Source organism: Pongo abelii, chromosome 7 (assembly GCF_028885655.2).
Source record: "Pongo abelii isolate AG06213 chromosome 7, NHGRI_mPonAbe1-v2.0_pri, whole genome shotgun sequence".
In the NCBI taxonomy this organism is placed as follows: domain Eukaryota; kingdom Metazoa; phylum Chordata; class Mammalia; order Primates; family Hominidae; genus Pongo; species Pongo abelii.
Genome location: NC_071992.2, coordinates 41420492 through 41436834, shown reverse-complemented (window position 1 = coordinate 41436834; position 16343 = coordinate 41420492). Strand labels below are relative to the sequence as shown.

Sequence of the window (16343 nt, the reverse complement as noted above, 5' to 3'; positions counted from 1 at the left end):
AGTATACAAGGGTTCCTTTTCCTCCACTTTCTCACCAGCATGTGTTATTCCTTATCTTTTTTATATAAGCTATTTTAACTGGGGTGAGATGATATCTCATGGTAGTTTCTATTTGCATTTTTCTGACAATCAATTATGTTGAGCACCTTTTCATATGCCTGTATGTCTCTTGGACATTACTTCTTCTTTTGAGAAATGTCTATTCAGGTCATTTGCCCATTTTTAAATTGGATTATTTGGTTTGTTTTGCTACTGAGTTGTTTGAGTTCCTTATATATTCTGGGTATTAATCCCTCGTCAGAAGTATATTTTGCAAATACTTTTTCTTAACCTATAGATTGTCTTTTCACACTATTGATTTCCTTTGTTGTGCAGAAGCATTTTAGTTTGATGTAATCCCATTTGTCTATTTTTGCTTTTATTGCCTGTTCTTCTGAGGTCTTATTGAAAAAAATCCTTGCCTAGTCCAATTTTATAAAGTACTTCCCCTATAGTCTTCTAGTAGTTTCATAGTTTGGGGTCTTAAATTTAAGTCTTTAATTTATTTTGAGTTAAGTTTGGGTATATGGTGAGAGATAGTGGCCTGGTTTTACTGTTCTGCATGTGGATAGCCAGTTTTGCCAGCACCACTTACTGAGGAGACAAAGACAGTTCTTCTCCCAATGTGTGTTTTACTACCTTTGATGAAAATTAACTGGCCCTAAATACATGGATTTATTTCTCTATTTGATTCCATTGTTCTATGTGACTGTTTTTATGCCAGTGCCATGCTGTTTTCATTACTATACTTTTGTAGCATATTTTGAAGTGGGTACTGTGATGCCTCCAGCATCGTTCTTTTTGCTCAAGATTGCTTTGGCTACTAGAGTCTTTTCCATTTCCATATGGATTTTAAGATTGTTTTTTCTATTTCTGGGAAGAATTTCACTGTTATTTTGATAGAGATTTCATTGAATCTGAAGATTGCTTTGGATAAATATGGACATTTTGACAATATTAATTCTTCTGATCCATAAACATGGAATTTTTTACTTGTGTCCTCTTCAACTTCTTTTACAATCTTTTATATTTTGCATTGTAGAGCTCTTTCACCTTCTTGGTTTATTCCTAGATATTTAAAATTTTATAGCTATTGTAAATTAACTTGCTTCTTAATTTCTTTTTCATCTAGTTTACTATTGGTATATAGAAATGCTACTGATTTTTGTATGTTAATTTTGCATTCTGCAACTTTACTATCCTGATTTATTTTTTCTAACAATTTTTTTGGTGAAGTCTTCAGGATTTTCTATATATGTGATTATGTCATCGGCAAACAGGGATACTTTGACTTCTTCCTTTCCTATTTATATGCCTTTTATTTTATTTCTCTTGCCTAATTGCTCTGGCTAGTACTTCCAATAGTATGTTAAATAAAAGTGGTAGAAGTGAGAAGCTTGCTTTGAGAAGCTTGCCTTGTTCCAGATCTTACAAGAAAAGCTTGCAGCTTTTCCTTGTTCAGTATGATGTTAGCTGTGGGGTTTAATTTTTAACACATGGCCTTTATTGTGTTTAGTTATATTCTTTCTATACCCAATTTTTTGATACCAATTGGGTATTCACATATTCAGGAAGAGTTGGAGATAGATTTGAGCCATGATAGAAAAGTAGCTTCAACAAGCTATTGAAAACAACAACAGAAAAAAGGTGAACTACCCCCAAGAACAGTGGTTTGCTAGCAATTATTATACAGCTATTTCTGTGATGTGAGGGAGAGGAAGTCCACATTGATAGGTTTATCAGTCTCAGCAAAGGCTAATTTCAAGCTACCATTTGATATTTCTAGAAGAGTTGGTAATACATGCAAGTCATACATTATCATAATATACTAATTCCACCATAAAGATGCAATAATTATAACCTAAAAAGCAAAGATAAAAATACAACAAAATAATAAATAAATGGTGTCTTTCAAGTATTGATTTTTAATTTATTTAGATTTAAGTAATGTTTTTAATAATGGCTGTTTAACAACTGACTTGCAAATATTCTGAAATTTTAACTGGTGAGCTCTGGTGAGATAGTATGAAATGGCTCTAGCACACTACTGCCAAGGGAACTTGTGAACAGCGAGATGATTCAGGCTCAATGGGGCCTGAACCATATAAAATTTGATAAACTCTAAGAATACAAAGTTAGGTTCATGACTTTGAAGAGAATCTGTGCAACTAAGTTGCTCTTAAGTTTTTGCTTCCTTAGCTTCATGGTAAATCTACTTTTGGCAAACAGGTATTTTAACACACTAAAGTGGCTTTACAGCTTTCATAAATGAGCAGGAGTAAGAAGACAGGGATTGGACTCAGATATCATCTGCATAAATGTCACTGACCAGTCACAGAATAGCTAGACACTAGGAACTCTGAAGGAAAAGGGATAGGTCAGACTTGAGGGAGATTCTGGTCAACCTAAGAAGCAGAAGGGAAAACAGATACTCTCTGCTGTGAGGCTGACTGGCAGTCCCTTTTGGCTTTATGAGATGAGGGTCTTAGGCTCCTTTCATCTGATTCAGAGCATTTTATGGATCCAAATTTGATAGGGTAGAATTTGGACTGCAAATACAGAGAATTCAATGGACGTAAGTTGTGAGATTCAGGCGATGATTTATTTCATGGTTTAAAACCCTCAGCAGTGACAAGAGCAATGAGAGAGAAATTGTGTTTTGTTCCTCCTTGGTTTGGGCCAGTTTCTGATAATGTATTTGTTACTCTCCTCTCTCCAAGCATTAGCATTCAAGGTTGTTAGAGACTGGTGCTGTAGGAGAAAACAAAACAAACGTCAATGTTGCTCATTTTTCTTTCTTGTAGCTAACACATTTCTAACTCAAGTAATTTTAAAACTATGGGTGATTAAAAGCAAAAAATTAAGAAAATAAAAATTCTGGAAAAATATTACCTGTTACCATGACTGAAGATACTCTTAGTTTTAAAATAGAAGTGACTGGTTAAAGTACAATGTTTTTTTATCCATGTTTGGTAACTATTTAGGTCAATAAATAAAGTGCCTTGAAAACTCCATTCTAAATATATTCAACGATTTTATTTTAAAATTAAAAGGTGGTAATTCTAAGTATCTTTTTATTAGATAACACCAACATGTACATATACACACACATGCATGCATGCACATTGGTGTGTATATCTATATAATGAAATTTTTAAAGAATGATCACCCCTGGTGCTGGGACTAATGATGATTACCATTTCATTCTTTTACTCACATATATATTTTAATCAATGTTTATTATGTGTTACCACTATAATAATAATAAGAATGATTCACACACTCACATACACACATTATTTATTGAATAAGAGAAGAAAGTGATGGTAAAGTCAAGATTCATGCATTCCAAGTTCTCTGGCTAGAAAAGGATCTTAACACCATTAAAAGTTAAAATCATTCTTTAGAACTTTAAAAAATAAAACCAGTTAAATATAAATGAATTCAAAATGTTTGCTGTAAACTTTATAAAACTGAAAAAGACAAAATATTTTAGAACCAAAATAAATAATATTTAAAAGCAGAAATTTATTAACAGTAGGCTAGGTCTAAAATCTCAATTTACATAACAGAAAGATTAGTGAAGGGAGAGATTTTTTAAAGGCAAAGTGTGCTAAGCTTCGTTCATACTAAAGGGAGTCTCAAAATGCCTCTAATTCCAGATGTTCATATTTCATATTTTCTACTTCTATTTGTATATTCTTTACAAAAATAGCTCATTATGAAGTGACATAGTGGAAAATTACAAAGAAAATTCAATAAGGTAGTAAAATAAAAGAAGTAGAATTTAAGATATGCTAGGGCTCAGAAAGTATACCACTCACATATCCAAACTAGCTAATAAATAAATAAATAATGAAAGTTACAACTTGATACAAACGGACTGATAATTTAGTAATAGATATTTTAAAACATACAAAAGTCTTCATATTACACTATATTTATTCTTGATATCTTCTAGGGATTTATCTCAGGCAATAACTGGACAATTGCTCACAGATATATATACATACCAGAATGCTTATTACAGTGTATTTGTAATAACTAAAAACTGGAAGTAGCATAAATATTCACAATAATAGACTTTCAAAATGTTAAATACAGTAAGACATTCTTCTTCAAAGGGTTAACTTGTTTAAGTTTCCTAGTCCTTTGTTTCCTGCTTTCAAGACAAGACTCCCTTACTCTCTGTGTTCCCTTGCCTTGGGAAACAACCTTCCTCGAAGTCTTTATCTATACAGCCCACCTTCCACCTCTGCTACTCACTCTGTAAATCACCCCTCCCATCACAACACCCCCTCCACCCTCCCCAACTCTGCCCGCCGCCAAAACTGTTTTCTCGCCAGTGTAATCACATCCCTGCGGTTCCTTTTTCCCTTCTTAAGGGTATCTTACAAATGGCAAAAGTTTATTTTTTTTTTAAGTTGTACTATATATGGTAAGAACACAGCATGAGATCGACCATCTTACCACATTTTTAAGTGTACAATACGGTTTTGTTAATTTTAGGGACAATGTTTTTCACCAGATCTCTAGAACATTTTCATCATGCATATTTGAGACTTTATGCCCATTGACAGGCAACTACCCATTTGCTCCACCCCCTGGTCCCTGGAAACCACCATTCTGCTCTAATTTTGTGAGTTTGACTTTTTAGATACCTTACATAAGTGGAATTATTCAGTGTTTGTCCTCAACGTTCATCCATGTTTTACATATTACCCGATCTTCTTTTTAAGGCTGAATAATATTCCATTAGATACATAGACATACACACACACACACACACACACACACACAGAGAGAGAGAGAGAGAGAGAGAGACAGAGCGAGAGAGAGAGAGAGAGAAAGGAGGAGAGAGATGCCACATTTATTTTTATCCACTTATTTATCAACGGACATTTAGGTTGTAGCCACACTTGGCAGTTGTGAATAGTGCTTCAGTGAACATTAGAATGCTAATATCTCTTCGGTTTCCTGATTTCAATTCTTTTCCATAAATTTCAAGAAGTAGAATTGCTGGATTATATGGTAACTGTATTTTTAATTTTTGATAACCTTCCATGTCATTTTCCATAATGGTTTCAACATTTTGCATTCCCACCAACAGCATACACAAAGATTGTAATTTCTCCACATCCTCCTCAACATTTCTCTGTTGTTGTTGTTTTTAAGATCCATCCTAACAGGTGTGAGGTGAAGCTCATTGTAGTTTTGATTAGCATACATTTGATAGTTAATGAAATTGAGCATCTTTTCATATGCCTAGTGGCCACTTGTATGTCCTCTTTGGAGAAATGTCTATTGAAGTCTTTAGCCCATTTTTTAAATTATTAGGTATTTTGCTATAGAGTTGTAAGAGTCTTACATATTTTCTTTGGCAAAATGTCTATTCAAGTCTTAAGCTAACTTTTAATCAGGTTATTAGTTTTTTGCTATTGAGTTGAAAGAGTTCTTAATATATTTTGGGAATTAACCCCTTAACTGATAAATGGTTTGCAAATATTTTCTCCCATTCCATTGGATTTTCAGCATTTCCTTTGCTATGAAGAAGCTTTTGAGTTTAATGTTGCCCCATATGTCTTTTTTTTTATTTGTTGTCTGTGCTTTTCATGTCATATCCATGAAATCATTGCCAAGACCAATGTCATGAAGATTTTTCTCTATGCTTTCTTCTAAGAGTTTTATAATTCATATCTTACATTTAAGTCTTCAATCCATTTTGTGTTGGCCTTTGTATATAAGATAATGGCCCAATTTCATTCTTTAGCATGAGCATATAAAGTATTCCCAACACTATTTGTTAAAGAGACTATCTTTTGTGGTTCCATACGAATTTTTGGATTATTGTTTTATTTCTGTGAAGAATGTCATTGGTATTTTGATAGGGATTGCATTGAATCTGTAGATTGCTTTGGGTTATATGGACATTTAAAGAGTATTAATTCTTCCAATCCATGAGCTTGGGATATATTTCCACTTTTTTGTGTCCTCTTTAATTTCTTTTATAAGCGTTTTATTTTTATTTTTATTTTTATTTATAGAGTCTCACTCTGTCACCCAAGCTGGAGGTTGGTGGCATGATCTCGGCCCACTGCAACCTCTGCCTCCCATGCTCAAGTTATTCTCCTGCCTTGACCTCCCAAGTAGCTGGGATTACAGGCTTGCCTCACCATGCCTGGCTAATTTTTTTTTTTTTTTTTTTTGGTATTTTAGTAGAGACGAAGTTTTGCCATGTTGCCCAGGGTGGTTTCAAACTCCTGAGCTCAGGCAATCCACCTGCCTTGGCCTCCCAAAGTGCTGGGATTACAGGCGTGAGCCACCGCACCCAGCTAGTTAGGTGTTTACAATTTTCATTGTAGCAATATTTCACTTCTATGATTAAATTTATTCCTAGGTATTTTTATAGCTGTTGTAAACAGGATTGCTTTCTTGATTTGTAGGTTGTTCACTGTTGGCATATAGAAATGCTACTAATTTTTGTTTGATTTTGTATCCCCTAATATCACCAAATACATTTATCACCTCTAACAGTTTTTTTCCCCTTGGTGGAGTCTTTAGATTTTTCTGAATATGAGATCATATCATCTGCACATAAGAATTTAATTTCTGCCTTTCCAATTTGCACACCCTTGATTTCTTTCTCTTGTCTAATCACTCTGACTAGGACTTCCAGTAGTATGATAAATAAAAGAAGTGAAATAGGGCATTCTTGTGTTGTTCTACATCATAAAGGAAAGGCTTTCAATTTTTCTCCATTGAGAACATTGCTGTCTATGAGTTTGATATACATGGACTTTATTGTTTTGAGATATGTTCCTCTAAACTCTTTAAGAGTTTTTATTATGAAGTTATGTTGAATTTTACCAAATGCTTTTTCAGCCTCTATTGAAATGATCACATGGATTCTTTCCTTGATTCTATTTATGTGATGTATCACATTTATTGATGTGCATTGCTGAACCATCTTTGCATCCCTATGATGAATCCTACTTGATCATGATAAATAAGCTTTTCAATGTGTTGTTGAATTCAGTTTGCTAGTATTTTCTTGAGGATTTTTGCATGTTCATCAGGATGTTGGCCTGTAGTTTTTTGTTGTTATTGCTGTGCCTTTGTAAAGTTTTTGAAGGAAATGTTGGCCTTGTAGAATGATATTGGGAATATTCCCTCCTTCTCAATGTTTTGGAATAGTTTCAGTAAAATTGGTACTAGTTCTTCATTAAATATTTGGTAGAATACAATATTAAAGCTATCTAGTCCTGAACTTTTCTTGGATGGAAAACTTTTTATTGCAGCTACTATGTCATTATTCATTATTGATCTGTTCAGATTTTCTATTATTCATGGTTCAATCTTGATAGGCTGAATGTGTCTAATAATTTGTCCATTTCTTCTAGGTTTTCCAAATTATTGACACACTTTTGCTCATAATATCTCTACTTGAATGCTGTCTTTAAATTACTGAAGTGTCAATTGTAATGATTTTTCTCTAATTTGGGTTCATATAAATCATATCTTACATTTAAGTATTCAATCCATTTTTTTCTTTTTCTTAGTCAATGTAGCAAAAGATGTGTTTATCTTTTCAAAAACAAACTTCTTGCTTCATGGACCTTTCTAATTCTCAATTTCATTTATTTCTTCTCTAGTTTTTATTATTTATTTTCTTCTACTAATGTGTGGTTTGATTTGTCCTTGCTTTTTTTCTTGCATTGCACCATGAGGTTGCATAACTGAAGTCTTTCTACTTTTTTGATGTCAGTATGTATAGGTATAAACTTTCCTTTTAGTACTGGTTTTGCTGCATTCCATAGACTTTGGTATGTTCTGTTTCCATTTTTATTTCCTTCAATTTTTAAAAATATTTCTTTCTTAATTTCTCTGTTGACACACTGGTCTTTCAGGAGCACATTGTTTAATTTTCATGTATTTGTATAGTTTCCAAAGTTCCTCTTTTCATTGATTTCTAGTTTCATTCCATTGTTTTTCAAAACGATACTTGATATTATTCCATCTTGGAATGTGTTAAGACTTGTTTTGTGGCTTTACATATGATCTGTCCTGGAGGATGTTCTATGTGCCGATGAAATTAATATATATTCTGCACCAGTTACATAAAATATTCTGTAAATGTCAGTTAGGGCCATTTGATCTAGTGTTGTTTAATTCCAATATTTCATTGATGATTTTCTGTCTGGTGATCTGACCGTTGCTGAAAGTGTGGTGTTAAAAGGCCCCTACTACTATTGCATTGCAGTCTATTGATGTCTCTGGGTATTTATTCTAGTCTTCAGAGTCTGGCTTTGTTTTTACTTGCCCTTCTTCAAAGGACTTTCCAAGAATTCAAAGAAGATTGAGTATTAAGTTACTTAAGTCTGTTGCCTCTACAGGCGTTTCAGTGGTAGAGGGATCTCTAAGCCCAGATATGCTGTATCTCTTGCAGACTCCTAAATACACAACTCTGATGGACTTGGAGGAAAATAGGGAGAAATTTCTCTGTTCACAGGCAAAGTCCCTTGCTCTCTTCTCTCTCTTTTCCCCAGGAAGAAGGAATCTGTCTGTGTAGTGGGCTGCCTGGAATTGGGAAAGGGGAGACACGAGCACTCCTGTAGCCATCACAGCTGGTACCCTGCTGTGTCACACCTGAAACCTACAGCCTCCCAGATCAGCATAGTACTGGGGCTCACCTGGGGCTCATCTGAGGCCCGAAGCTACCATTGCCTGACTGCCACTGATGTTTCTTCAAGGCTACTTTAGTTAACTGGTGGTTCATCACACAGGTTGGACAAAGGTCCATCCCACAAGGGCAGCCAGATCTCTTCTAACCAAAGGTTAGAAGACCTAGAAACACCATTTAGGAGCAATGACCTGAAATTAGGACTTTGGGATTCTGCTGTATGCTTTATTTTCCTGTGCCTGGGCTGGTACCTGGTTGCAAAATAAAGTCTAATGTACTCTTTCCTCTCCTTCTCCCAAGCAGAAAAAGTCTCTCTCCATACTACATGGTATGGAATTGGGAAAGGGGTGATGTAGGCACTCCCATGGCTGCCACAGCTAGTGTTGCGCTGGGCTGTACATCAAGCCTACAGCATCTGAGACCAGCACAGCACCAGGGATTACCCAAGGACTGTGGTCACTATGGCCTAGCTGCCACTCAAGGTTATTTGGGGCCCCAGGCCATGTTCATCAGCCTGCAGTGAAGTAGGCTGAGACTCGGGTTCCTCGTGCTGAAGCAGTGGATTCCCCTTGGCCCACGACTGATCTAAATGCTCGCTGTCAGCACTGGTGGAATTCTGCCTAGTGCTGTGTTCCGCTGTGACAGTGTAGCACTGAGTTTCAGTGCAAAGTTCCACACCAACTTTGCTTTCCCTCCCCCAAGAACACAGCCTCTCTTCTGTGGTATACTGCCTGGCACTGGGGAGGGGTGATGCAGGCAATGGGACTCTGTCCTTTTGACCTTCTTCAGTGCATCCTTCCAGGTTATTATGCTAACACCATGTGATGTGATTGCTTATCTGGTTTTGGGCTCCTATGAAGATGCTTTCTTAAACTGATAATTGTTTGACTTGATGTTCTTGGTAGTGGGTACAATTGCTGAAGGATTCTATTCAGCCATCATGCCTTGCTAATGCCTTTTGTTAATTATCTTTTTCTGTTTAATCTTATGGTTATTTCGTCCCTCTTTTATTCTCTTGCTGTATTCCTTCATGTTTCATTTACTTTTTTATTGTATAATTCCTTTCTCTTTCACTTTTGTGTAACTTCTGTATTTTTATTACTATGCAGCTTATATTTAAAAATCTTATAACAGTTTGATTTGAACTGATACTAATCACATTTAAACACTACACTTTTGTCCTCCCAATACTTTGTTACTGATGTCACACTTTATATTACAATTTACATTATGTGTCCATTAACATATTCTTACTCATAATTATTTTAATGCTTTTGTCTTTTGATATTATAGTAGCATTAAAAGTGATTTACCCACCACCATTACATATTCTGAGGAATATCAGCTAGATGGTAAACTAGAGGTGCCTAATGCTCATCTCCTCCCACAAAAAAAGACCAAAACAACAAATAAGCTACATTTTGACCTAAAAGACTAAGGAGAGCTCAGATGTACAGCAAGGGAGTGGCAGAAATTTTGTGAAGCATAGAAATTCAGCATGGCTGCACAGAGAAGAGAAGAAAACACTTTCCCTGTGCTACCCGATCCCCACAGTCAGAATCAGATGAAAACCTGAAGGGAAGTTTTTCTGCAGGGAAAAAGGTAAGCAGTAGACCCCAACAGTTCCCGTTATCAACACAGACACCACACTCTTTGCTACTGGAGAATCCTGTAGTCCTTACAGCCACTGACACCAGCCTAGGGAGCTTCCTGGAGTTCACATAGCACAGGATGCAGCAAAAGTAGTTCTAAGAGAGAAGTTTGTAGCAATAAATGCCTACATTAGAAAAGATGAAAGATCCCAAGTAAATAGCCAAACATTGTGCCTCAAGGAGCTGTAAAAAGAACAAATGAAATCCAAAGTTATTGGATGAAAGGAAATAATAAAGATTAGAACTGAAATAAAACAAATAGATGACCAAGAAACAACAAGAAAAAAATATCAATAAAACCAAGAATTGATTATTTAAAAAATAAAATTGGCAAACTCCTAGAGTAATTTTTAAAAAGAGAGAGAGAGAGATAAGACTCAAATAAATAAATCAGAAATAAAAGTGGAGACATCACTACCAGATGCCTCAGAAATAAAAAAGGTTTAAAAAGGGTGATTATGAGGAATTATATGTCAACAAAATTGATAACTTTGAGGAAATAGATTCCTAGAAAAACATCATCTGAAGATTGAATCAGGAGGAAATAGATAGCTTGAAGAATCAAAAACATTTCAGCAATAAAAATCCCAGGACCAGATGGCTTCACAGCTGAATTCTACCAAAAATTCAGGGAAGAATTATTATCAGTATTTCTTAAATTTTTCCAAAAATTAGAGCTGAACGGAACACTTTCTAAAACATTTTACAAGACCAGCATCACCTTGATGCCTAAGTCAGAGACACTGCCCAAAAAAATAAATAAATGAAACTACAGGCCAGTATCTCTGATGAACACTGATGCAAAAATCATCAATAATACAGTAGCAAACTGAACTCAACAACACATCAAAAGTTTACACATCATAACCAGGTTGGATTTATTCCTGGCATGCAAGTCTGCTTTAACACATGCAAATCAATATGCCATATCACATTAACCGAATAAAAAAATAAAAACCTCATGATCATGAAAATTTACACACAAAGAAGTGTAGGAGGATCAGTCACGGTGGTGGGAAAAATTATAGGAAAGACGCAAACCTTCTTGGAAGGCTGGGTAGTTTTGCAAAAGCTTTGGAAGAGAATTATGGCTGAAGGCAGCCAAATTCTCTTATCCAGAGGCTGAGGGCAAAGGGTAGATAACAAGGGAATGTAAAGGAACTTATCTAGATAAATTTGTTTATTTATGTCTCCAGAAACCAACTTTTGATCATTCACACGCAGGACTGCTCTATACTCAGGGGGGTCAACAATGTTAATTACCCACAAATTGTGTTTGCTCCAAGCCTTTGTCATTAAATCTGCACTAAATAAATACGAGCATCTCCAGCTTATTGGGGCTGTACTCTCGTCAGCGGTGCTAAGCTGTGCAGTTCCCTAGCTGCGTTCTCAGGCAAAATACCTGTGTCTGTGTATTTCTTTCATTGGTTGCTTAGCCAGAGTCTGTGGGACAGACTCATCAAAGAAGCTTTTGACAAACTTCAGCATCCTTTTCTAATATTTTCAACTGTTTAGATATATAAGACAATTTTCTCAACATAATAAAGGACATTTGTTAAAAACCCATAGCTAACATCATAAAGCATTTGCACTAAGATCTGGTATAAGGCAAAAATGCCCATTCTCATCATTTCTATTCAACATAGTACTGGAAGTACTAGTACATACAATCAGACAAGGAAAATAAATAAAAGGCATCCAAATCAGAAAGGAGAAAGTAAATTATCTCTATCTGCAATTGACATAATCCTATATGTAGAAAACCCCAAAGCTTAGAAAAAACCAACAAATGAACTCAGTATAGTTGTAGGATACAAAATCAATATAAAAAATCACAAGCATTTTTATATACAAAGAACCACCTAGCTGAAAAAGAAATTAATAAAATGGTTCCATTTCTGATAACATCAAAAACATAATATACTTAGAATTCAAATTAATCAAGGAGGTGGAACATTTATACACTGAACACTATGAAACATTGATTAAAGGAGATGAAGAAGACACAAATAAATGTAAAGATATGCCAGGTTCATGGATCAAAATAATATTGAAATGTTCATGATATTCAAATCAATATATAGATTTAACAAAATCTCTCTAGAAATTCCAGTGGCATTCCTCACAGAAATAGAAAAACAAACCTAAAATTCATATGGAACCACAAAAAATTCCAAATAGTTAAACCAATACTGAGAAAGAAAAACAAAGTTGGAGACTTTGCACTTCCAGATTTTAAGTTATATTACAAAGTTATAGTAATCAAAACATTAATGGCACTGACATAAAAACAGAAACATTGACCAATGGAACAAAACAGGGAGCCCAGAAATAAATCCAAACATATACAGTCAACTAATTTTCAACAAGGGCACCTAGAGGACAGAATGGGGAAACAGTAGTCTCTTCAATAAGTGGTTCTGGAAAAACTAGATTTTCATATACAAAAGAATAAAATCAGATTCTTTCTTACACCATACACAACAATGAAATCAAAAAGGAAAAAAAAGCCTAAATTTTTGACCTGAAATAATAAAACTCTTAACAGAGAACACAGAAGGAAAGCTCTTTGATACTGGCCTTAGCAATTAATTTTTAGACATCACACCAAAGCTCAGGCCACAGAACAAAAACGAATAAATGGAACTATGTTAATCTAGCAAGCTTCTGTACAGCTAAAGAAGCAATATAATGAAAGGAGAACCTATAGACTAGGAAAAATATTTGCAAACCACATCTCTGGCAAAAGATTAATATCCAAAATGTATAAAATACTTTTACAATTCAATTGCAGAAAAACAAATTGATCAAAAAATGGGCAAATAACCTAGACAGACAGTTCTCCGAGGAAAACATAAAAATGAAGAACAGGTATATGGAAAGTTACTCAACATCACTAATCCATAGGTCATCAAGGAAATGCAATTTAAAACCCACTATATATTGAAAAGATCACTTTTTTATCCACTAAATAATAGTGGCACCAGAAGTATAAATAAGATGTGAGTATATTATGGAACTGTTTCTGAACACTTCATTCTTTTTTATTGGTTTATTTGTCTATCCTATGATGCTCCTATATTGTTTTGATTACTTAACAAAAGTTGTCAATATCAGGTAGTATAAGTTTTCTTTTTCCTGTGTTTTCAAGATTATGTTGACTATATGACTCCATTTATCTTTATATAAATTTTACAATCTAATTTTAATTTTCCACCAAAAAATGTCAAGATATTTATTTTGGGATTGCATTAAATCTACATATCAATTAGGGAAGAATTATATCTTAAAAATATTGAACAGTATGTTCCTCAACTGGTTTAGATATTAAAATTCTCAGCAGTATTTCACATTACACGTGTAACTGTATTGCACTTTTTCACTGGATATATATCCCTATGTATCATATCTACATATTTCCCTATACTATATATAGTTGAATTTTTTAAACTTCATTTTATAACTGTTGCTTACACAAAAATAAAATTGATTTTTATATGTAGCCTTGTATCGAAAAACCTTATATTTTGTTTATTAATTTTGTTTTGTTATTTCTTCAAATTTTTGTGCATTAAAATTTGAAGCCATATCATCTGCAAACAATAACAGTATTCTTTCTTCATTTCTGATCTTACTACACTTGCTTACTTGTTTCTTACCTTATTTTACCGGCTAGGATTTCCCATATGATGTTGAAAATGTCAATGTTGAAAACAATAGTGGACATCCTCCTGACCTCAGGAAGGAAACATTCACCATTTCGCTATTAACTAAAATAGTTGTATGCTTTTTTGAAGATGTTCCTTATCAGTTTTTAAAAGATTTTTTTCATTAGTTAACTAGGAATTTTTATCATAAAAGTGTTTTTTTTTTCTTTAAAGGGTATTTTTCTTTATCTATAGAAATTATCATATACTTTTTTCTCCTTTTTCCTTAATATGGCGAAACATATTTTAAACTAGTTTTTCATTCCTAGATACCTAGGTTATCTGCATGGCCATAATATATTATCCTCTATAATACTAAGTGGATTTATTTAGAAATGTTTTATTTAGAATTTCTACATCTGTAATTAGAAATAGATCTATAATTTTCCTTTCTGATAGTTCCCTTAAATTTGGGGGCCATAAGGCTAGGCTGACCTCATAAAACATGATGAGAAATGCTCCTTTTTTTGTATTCTCTGCATAAGTATACATAAGAGTGATATTACAGTAGTCCCCTCTTATCTGCAGTTTTGTTTTTTATGGTTTAAATTATCTTCAGTCAACCACACTTCAAAAAAAAAAACTCCAGTATTTTGAGACAGAGAGATCATATTCACATAACTTTTATTACATTATACTGTAATAATTGTTCAATTATATTATTATTTATTCTTAATCTCTTGATGTGTCTAATTTACAAATTAAACTTAATCATAGGTACATATGTATAGGAAAAAACAAGTAAATGTAGAATTTGATACTATTTGTGATTTTAGACATCCATTACGGGTCTTGGAATGTCTCCCACACACACAGATAAGGGGGGACTGCTGTATTTCTGTATTTCTTCCTGAAACATCTGGATGTAATAGTTTGAATTATTGTCCTCAATTCTTCACTTTTATCTTAAGATATGATTATTTATACATGTTCTTTGCCATGTGACTTGGTAGTATCTCCCATTATAGTGGATGGAGTATATTACGCACCCCACCTTCATTGACATTGAGTTTGATGTTGTTACTTGTTTATATAATAAAATATAAGCTGATGGAATTAAGGAAATGTTCACTGAATTTGGCTTGGCTTTGTGTTCTGATGCATGCCGTGAAAAGATCATGCTCAAGCATCCACTTTGTGAGAAAGTTCTAAATTACAGCTTCCAGATCTTGAATAAATATAGACTTCTTTATATTTTCTTTTTTTTCCTCTCTATTCCATTTTGAGAAGATGGAAAGAAGTGTTTTTTTAAAAAATGTGTTGTATTTTAACTAAATATTTAAACTTATCAACTTCTAATGTCCAGAAAATTAAACATGATACCATTTTATTACATAATAGTAATTTGTATCATTTCTCATTTTATTTTGGACTACTAGCTAACGTTTATCAATTATATTAATCTTTTCAAAGAATCAGCTTTTGTCTTTGCTTATGTTTTTTTCTGTTTATTTTCCTTTACATTATTTCTGCTCTTTAGTATTTCCTTCCATCCATAATTTTTGAGTGTAAATAGCTCTTTTTTCTATCTTTTTGGTAGGAATTATAATAAAAACACTTTTGATTATTTTATCTTCTATAATATGCATCACAAAAGGATCAAAGTAAGGATAAAAGATAATCTTGCCTAGAAAGCAGAAGTATGCTTAATTTTTGTAGAACCTAAAACAGCCAGCATTGACAATAGAATTAGGATAGTGATGGCCCATACTTAACAGTGCTTCTCTTAAAAGTAGGAATTCCCTCACTGCAGATATTTATCTCAATATTTGCTAAATGAATCATCACAGTCAGTGTTTAACTTTGTACTCCAAGGATGAAGAGAGAACCTGAGAAATAATATTGGGTGCTACTTGAAATACTCTCTCATTTTATAGTCTATCCAACATTTGGTAGGGAAAATCTGTATATACTGGTAGTAAAAGAAGAATATCTAATTTTATAAAATGTTGTGTTTGATTCTTCCATAATCTGATCCCTAAATTTACTATCTCAGATGAATTGAGACAGAGAAATGAATGATAATTTCAAGGCTCAAACTTACTCTCAGTAATTTTTTTTTTCTGAAATAATAGCAGAACTATAAGCATCTATGACATCATTTAGAGCAGGGGTCCCCAACCCCACAGCCATGGCCTCTTAGGAACCAGGCCACCAGGCAACCTATAGAAAGGGAGAAAATTTTTGCCATCTACTCATCTGACAAAGGGCTAATATCCAGAATCTACAAAGAACTCAAACAAATTTACAAGAAAAAAACAAACA

The 16343-nt window shown here is 33.8% G+C and overlaps 1 protein-coding gene across 3 annotated transcripts in view; it reads right to left on the bottom strand.

Moving 5' to 3' along the window:
• Window positions 1–2619: 2619 nt before the first annotated feature.
• Window positions 2620–16343, bottom strand: part of LOC100432897 (disintegrin and metalloproteinase domain-containing protein 5) — a 133501-nt gene continuing 119777 nt past the window's right edge. For all 3 annotated transcript variants that reach the window (XM_002819025.5, XM_054561493.2, XM_054561494.2), the window contains one exon: window positions 2620–2790. In XM_002819025.5, coding sequence (XP_002819071.3) covers window positions 2778–2790 — 13 coding nt within the window. In that variant the 3' untranslated portion in view covers window positions 2620–2777. The remainder of the gene's footprint in view (window positions 2791–16343) is intronic.